Source organism: Electrona antarctica, assembly GCF_951216825.1.
Source record: "Electrona antarctica genome assembly, contig: scaffold_759, whole genome shotgun sequence".
Lineage (NCBI taxonomy): Eukaryota > Metazoa > Chordata > Actinopteri > Myctophiformes > Myctophidae > Electrona > Electrona antarctica.
Window position 1 is genome coordinate 2,794 of NW_027637425.1, and position 7,596 is coordinate 10,389.

Genomic DNA, 7,596 nt, shown 5'->3' on the forward strand with positions numbered 1-7,596 from the left:
CTAATGAAGCCCAACAGTGTAGTAAGTTCTCACATCATGAAACATGAATGGATTTCCCTCAGCGGGAAAGTGAACGTATCTATCTATAGAAGGTGGGGTCGTGTTCAATTTACAGTACAAAAGATGTTAAATTAGATATAATGTCCCTGCTAGTAAACGGAAAATAACATGGAATAATATTAGGTAACTGTTAGGTCTTTGTTAGGTCTTATGCGATTTCTTATAAGACCATAATGTAGGGATATTATATAGGGTATAACTTCTGTCTAATAACAAACACATTATTTCTAATTACGCCTTATTAGGCCTAATTAGGTGTACCGTGAAGCTATATTAGGAGTCCTAATATAGCTTCATTGTAGAGTACGGATTATTGGGTCCGTTAAGAACCGGAATCGATAAGCAGAACCGGAATCGGTACCGGACTTACACAAATCCTAACGATACCCATCGTGAATGAATGAATGTATATTGTCGTGTCTTGCCATAAAGACCCCCATCCCTTACGGGATTATAAAACACCGAAAACATAAATAAACCATGTAAAAAAAATGAGGAACGCTTCACACATTTGCGTGGTGTCCTTGCGCAGCGTGTGTGTGTGCGTGTGCGTGTGGTGCGTGCGTGTGGTGCGTGCGTGCGGTGCGTGCGTGCGTGCGTGCGTTGCTTGCTTACCTGCTCTGTCGGGACTGCAGGGGGATCCCATGGTGGGCGTGGCATCGGCGTCATGGCTGCTGAGGTCCATCACGGCCGAGGAGGAGGGTGATGGGGGTGGCGTGGTCGAGGCGGGCGGCGGGGACAATATGGCCGCCGGATGCTGCTGCTGCCGCGCCTGTTGCTGAACTTGCGACGGCACCAGGTCGTGGTGCTGCTGCTGCTGAACTTGCGACGGCACCAGGTCATGGTCGTGGTGGTTCTGCTGGTGGTGGTGGTGGTGGTGGTGGTGGGGGTGGAGGTGGTTGGACGGGATGCCGTTCTCCGTCAGGAACTCCTCCAGGTCCATGTACTCCAGCTGAAAGTTGTCGTCGTCTCCGTCGTAGGGCAGCGTCTTGTCCCACAGCGTGGGGCCCAGGAAGGCCGAGAGGGGAGGGTTGCGCTCCTCATCGTCCTCCAGGCTCTTCTCCTTGTTCACCTGGTCCAGCTTGCTGAGGAACGCTGGAACGCCAACATAAATGATAAAGGTAAATAAATGGTTGCATTTTAATATAGCGCTTTTCATAGATTGTATTGTGCATCACATTCACCCATTCTGCTGCTGGTGGGCGGCACTGGCTCAGGGGTAGAGTGGCCGGATGGTAACCTCAAGGTTGCCAGTTCGAACCCGGGCTACCCCAGAGTTAGTGTCGAAGTGTCCTTGAGCAAGACTCTGAACTCCTAATTGCTCCCGATGTGCTGGTTGGTGCCTTGCATGGTTTCTGCCGCTGGATGGTTTATGCTGGCGGAAACCATGCCACCATGCGCCATCGGTGTGTGAATATGTGTGTGAATGGGTGACTGTAATGCCTTGGGTAAAGGCGCTATATAAATGCACCATTTACCATTCACATACACATTCATACACCGATGGAGGAGGAAAACCAATGCAAGGCACCGACCTGCACATCGGGTGCAATTAGGGGTTCAGAGTATTGCTCAAAAACTGGCATCGGTTCCATTTTATCGTATTTGGAACCGTTTCTGGAACCCGGTTTTTTTATCACATTGTCAGAGCTGGTTATGTGCATTTGATGTCTGCTATAAAATGGCAATACCAGTGGTTCTCAAACGTTTTAATTTCACTTTGAGAGTGTACAAATAAGGGTTACGGGTCCATTACGGGTCCATTCCCCACCCCTCCCTCCCCAGAATAGGAATGCTGGGGGTTGAAGTGGTTAACAGTGAAACATGGCTGTTTATCCTCTATAGTCTAGAGAAGACTTAACTAAAGAACACTCAAAGCCCTAAGGACTGCAGGTTGATCCTGGACCTACACCAAGACCTTTCCTTTTCTTGGCACAATGCGGCCTTTTGTGTGTGTGAGAGAGACAGTGTGTGTGCGTGCGTGCGTGCGTGCGTGCGTGCGTGCGTGCGTGCGTGCGTGCGTGCGTGCGTGCGTGCGTGCGTTTGTGCGTGCGTGCGTGCGTGCGTGCGTGCCTGCCTAGGAGGAATTCTCTCCCCCCCCTCCTCTGTACTCATGCGCCATTTATTCTATAAGACAGTGTTTTCAAATCTTAATTTATTAAAAGTAAAGCCTTTTACCTTAACCTTTTTTACTTGGCTCTGACCATGAGTCACCAGACAAATATATCATGGCAAAATATGAAAATATTCATGCTTCTCTATTAAGCTGTTAAATGTATTTTTTTTCCTTCTTCTTCTTTTTTCTTTTCTTTTTTTCCTCCACCACATAAACCCCAGCATCCATATTCTGGTGGGAACATTAGCCACTGCAGGTGATCTACAAGCTTCAGGTCCACTTTTATAAGTCTTTAGGGTTTATTATGGGCTTAAAATACAAGATAATAAATCAAATAAGCACTTAAACCCCAGCATATATAAACTTTAGTGTACAAAAACCCAAGGTGTGTAGCCTATTGATTGTATGGTGAATCCTGTACCAGCATTACTAAATGCCAATCACTTTCATTGAAGAATAAACAGATGTAGAAGATACACTATGGGGGCCGGCCGGGGGATTGCCCTCACTCAGTGATAACAACATACAGCTTGTAAACATACTGTACATGGACACTGTGTGATGAACAAACACTTATCAGTGGACGTGCCTCCATTACAGGCCAACCTTTGACATGCAGTCAGGACAGTGGACCTGTCTCCATTACAGGCCAACCTTTGACATGCAGTCAGGACAGTTGACGTGTCTCCATTACAGGCCAACCTTTGACATGCAGTCAGGACAGTGGACATGTCCCCAATACAAGCCAACCTTTGACATGCAGTCAGGACAGTGGACCTGTCCCCAATACAAGCCAACCTTTGACATGCAGTCAGGACAGTGGACCTGTCCTCCATTACAGGCCAACCTTTGACATGCAGTCAGGACAGTGGACCTGTCCCCAATACAAGCCAACCTTTGACATGCAGTCAGGACAGTGGACATGTCTCCATTACAGGCCAACCTTTGACATGCAGTCAGGACAGTGGACCTGTCCCCATTACAGGCCAACCTTTGACATGCAGTCAGGACAGTGGACCTGTCCCCAATACAAGCCAACCTTTGACATGCAGTCAGGACAGTGGACCTGTCCCCAATACAAGCCAACCTTTGACATGCAGTCAGGACAGTGGACCTGTCCCCAATACAAGCCAATCTTTGACATGCAGTCAGGACAGTGGACCTGTCCCCAATACAAGCCAACCTTTGACATGCAGTCAGGACAGTGGACATGTCCCCATTACAAGCCAACCTTTGACATGCAGTCAGGACAGTGGACCTGTCCCCAATACAAGCCAACCTTTGACATGCAGTCAGGACAGTGGACATGTCCCCAATACAAGCCAACCTTTGACATGCAGTCAGGACAGTGGACCTGTCCCCAATACAAGCCAACCTTTGACATGCAGTCAGGACAGTGGACATGTCCCCAATACAAGCCGACCTTTGACATGCAGTCAGGACAGTGGACGTGTCTCCATTACAGGCCAACCTTTGACATGCAGTCAGGACAGTGGACATGTCCCCAATACAAGCCAACCTTTGACATGCAGTCAGGACAGTGGACCTGTCCCCAATACAAGCCAACCTTTGACATGCAGTCAGGACAGTGGACCTGTCCTCCATTACAGGCCAACCTTTGACATGCAGTCAGGACAGTGGACCTGTCCCCAATACAAGCCAACCTTTGACATGCAGTCAGGACAGTGGACATGTCTCCATTACAGGCCAACCTTTGACATGCAGTCAGGACAGTGGACCTGTCCCCATTACAGGCCAACCTTTGACATGCAGTCAGGACAGTGGACCTGTCCCCAATACAAGCCAACCTTTGACATGCAGTCAGGACAGTGGACCTGTCCCCAATACAAGCCAACCTTTGACATGCAGTCAGGACAGTGGACCTGTCCCCAATACAAGCCAATCTTTGACATGCAGTCAGGACAGTGGACCTGTCCCCAATACAAGCCAACCTTTGACATGCAGTCAGGACAGTGGACATGTCCCCATTACAAGCCAACCTTTGACATGCAGTCAGGACAGTGGACCTGTCCCCAATACAAGCCAACCTTTGACATGCAGTCAGGACAGTGGACATGTCCCCAATACAAGCCAACCTTTGACATGCAGTCAGGACAGTGGACCTGTCCCCAATACAAGCCAACCTTTGACATGCAGTCAGGACAGTGGACATGTCCCCAATACAAGCCGACCTTTGACATGCAGTCAGGACAGTGGACCTGTCCCCATCACAAGCCAACCTTTGACATGCAGTCAGGAGGAAGGAGGAAGGAACTGACAGTCCTCTTAAAACCATGCATGTCTCGGTTAGGACTCAGGAGGAAGGAACTGACAGTCCTCTTAAAACCATGCATGTCTCGGTTAGGACTCAGGAGGAAGGAACTGACAGTCCTCTTCAAACCACGCATGCCTCGTTTAGAACATCTCAAACTCCGATTCTCAAAGCAACGTAGCATGTCAGTCTAATGTGAACACCATTAATTAGACCCTAAGAAATACGGTGAAAACTATAGGCTATATCTGGTCCATAGACCATAGCCCCTTTGCTGCCGTTGAGGCATTAGGGCTGGGAACAAAAATGCGTTTGGTCAGATCTAATGATTGCACTTATCAATTGATCATTAAATGGATCATTATAATCGATAGTCTATACGTTTTGAATATGTTGTAGGGGTTTTTTTTGCCTGGGAATATGGAATGGGAGTAGATTTCAAGCACAACTCAATACAAAAAACTGTCAACTGTGAGTGGACGACCAATAAAGCATTACACTTGTTTACAAGAGGGTCCACCTTGTTCAATTCATCATAGGCTATAGGCTAGTATGTATTTACCCATGCAGTGGTGGAAAAAGTATACTCAAATGTTATACTTTAGTTTTCAAATGTCTATTTTTTTTAATAGCAGATCTACAAGCTCACAATGCATAGCGTTGTATGTTTATTAAAAAAACATACAACGTTGTTGTTAGATTGTACAGCATGTGTATTGCAGTGGTTCCCAAAGTGGGGTTCGGGGACCCCCAGGGGTCCTTGATGGAGTTCCAGGGGCCAATAAGGTCCCCAGCTAAATGATAGTTAGGAACCAAATGGACCCTTATGAGTCTGTAACTCTGAGTGTACAAATTGTTCCATTTGTTCACTCTCAGAGTTAAATTAACACTGATTTTACAATCTAAATTGGTGGTCCCAGAGATAGAAATGCCATTAAATGGGGGTCCGTCCGTAGACTAATGCATGTCAAACTGGGGGTCCTTGAAATTAAACGGGTTGAGAATCACTGCTAGAGCCATAAAAGTCTTCTCTTATGGGGGGGTCCCTGGCATATGTCTTCAAATTGGGGGTCCGCGGGCTCGACATTAGTGTCAATTTGGGGGTCCTTGACATTAAAAAGTTTGTATTGTGTTTACCTTCATGGTGCAGGGGCAGCTTCATGGGGTTCTCCAGGAGGGATTTCAGCACTCCGTGCGTCGCCGGCGGGAGGAAACTGGGGTTGACCGGCAGGTGCCGGGACATTAACCTCTCCATAACTGATGTCTTTTATCGCTTGTTTTCTTTCGTGCTTTCTTTCTTTATTTGGCTTTTTGTTGTCCAAAAAAGAAAAAGAAAGAAAACACAAAACACAAAAATCTATTAAAATCCTCGTTAGTTTCCGCAACACAACTCCTGATCCTTTCTCCACCAAAGGACTTAAAAAACAAGAAGAAAAGAAAACCCCGAAGAAAAGTCAAGATATTAATAAACAATCAAAAAGTGTAGAATCGATTGTTCCGTCTCTGTTTCTCTCTCTCTCTCTCTCTTGCAGAAGGTCCAGTCCAGCTCCTTCTCTCTCTCTCTCTCTCTAGAAGGTCCAGTCCAGCTCCTTGCAGCTTGGAGGTGTATTCCTGTGTGTGTCTGAGTCTCTGGAGTCTGTAGTGTGATGCAGGACTGAAGCACAGCGAGCACCGGGTCCATGTGTGACAACTGAGGTCTTCTGACGTCAAAAGCGTGAGAGCCAGGGCTAAAAAAAACACACCCACCCCTCCCTCCCTCCTCAACCCCCCCCCCCCCCCCCCCCCCCACCCCTCTCTCTCTCTTGTCCGTTCCGTTTGCGTCTGTCACTTTTCCCCCCTCAAAATGTACAGTAGGTCTACGTGTCTTTTATTCAAGCTCAATAATTGCTGATCTAGGGGTGATTTTAAAAGAGGAAGGAATAACAAAAAAAAACAGCCAAGATCGGATCAATTAAGATCAGAGTCATAGCTTGACATTATTATTGTATCGATCGCGAATCTGACTTTTGATTTCGGGATACAGATATGCCAATTAACGTCAGACTCGATTGTTGAACACAATCTATATGCATGTTATAGTCTTGATCCAAACCACTGAGATCCATGCATTCATGAGTGCGTTTGAAGGACTTCTGTTCTAATCTAAGTGATATGACCGCAGCATCCTCCATCTCATGTTTTCTATTATATTGAAGAGCTCCCATACAGTCACAGCTCACATGCAGCACTCCTCTCCTCCCTTCAGCCCGCATGACACTTTAATTCAGATCAATCAGCGGTATTGACCTTAGTTTGGCCTGTAGGGACACGCAAAAAATGCCCTATGTGCAAATTGAAATGATCAGGGGGGAAAAAAACAAAAAATAAACCGTGTCAATATGAATGAAATGTATGTAGGGAAGGTCGTTGCAATTCAAAGGGGTGAGACCGTGAGAATCACTGCTATATAAATGCATTTCATTTTCTACTACATGATGTCCAAATTAAATCATGTGTTCCTGCATGCGGTCGGTCAGAAGCGCGCTTGTTTTTGCCTTCCAATCCATTCCTCACGCTTTGACACACACGCACCGGGAGGGGGGCGTGGCCGAGCGGGGACACCATCACGGAGAGGGCGGGGCTGACCTACTTTTGTCCAATGGGGAGCCGCGGCCGCCTGTTGCTCCCCGCGGCCCCGCCCCCTGTACAATCACATTGAACCTCATGTGCTTTTTCGCCAGAGAAAAACAAGAGAGAGACACACACACACACACACGCACACACGAGGGAGCGGAAGACACGCACGCACGCAAGCACACACACATACACACAGACAGCAACCAATCTGTCTGACAGAGAGACACACAGAAAGAGAGAGACATAATAAGACAGACAGAGAGAGCAATGTCTGACTGCGAGAGAGATTGATTGATTGATTGATTGATTGATTGATTGATTGATTGATTGATTGATTGATTGATTGATTGATTGATTGATTGATTGATTGATTGAAATATTTATTAACAGTTTGCAGAATTACAGTACATTTCAAGCACAAACTCAATACAAAGACTGTTAACTGTGAGTGGACGACCCAATAAAGCATTACACTTGTTTACAAGAGGGTCCACCTTAATTGTTCAATTCATCAAAACATTTAGAGACGTAC

The 7,596-nt window shown here is 46.8% G+C and overlaps 1 protein-coding gene across 1 annotated transcript; it reads right to left on the reverse strand.

The window, feature by feature from the left end:
* Positions 1-675: 675 nt before the first annotated feature.
* LOC306918940 (hepatic leukemia factor-like) lies at positions 676-5,703 on the reverse strand (the record flags this gene model as incomplete). Its single annotated transcript, XM_079531776.1, has 2 exons — positions 676-1,155; positions 5,586-5,703. Coding segments are annotated over 2 exons (598 nt in total), but the record flags the coding sequence as incomplete, so codon positions are not given.
* Between the last annotated feature and the right edge of the window lie 1,893 nt (positions 5,704-7,596).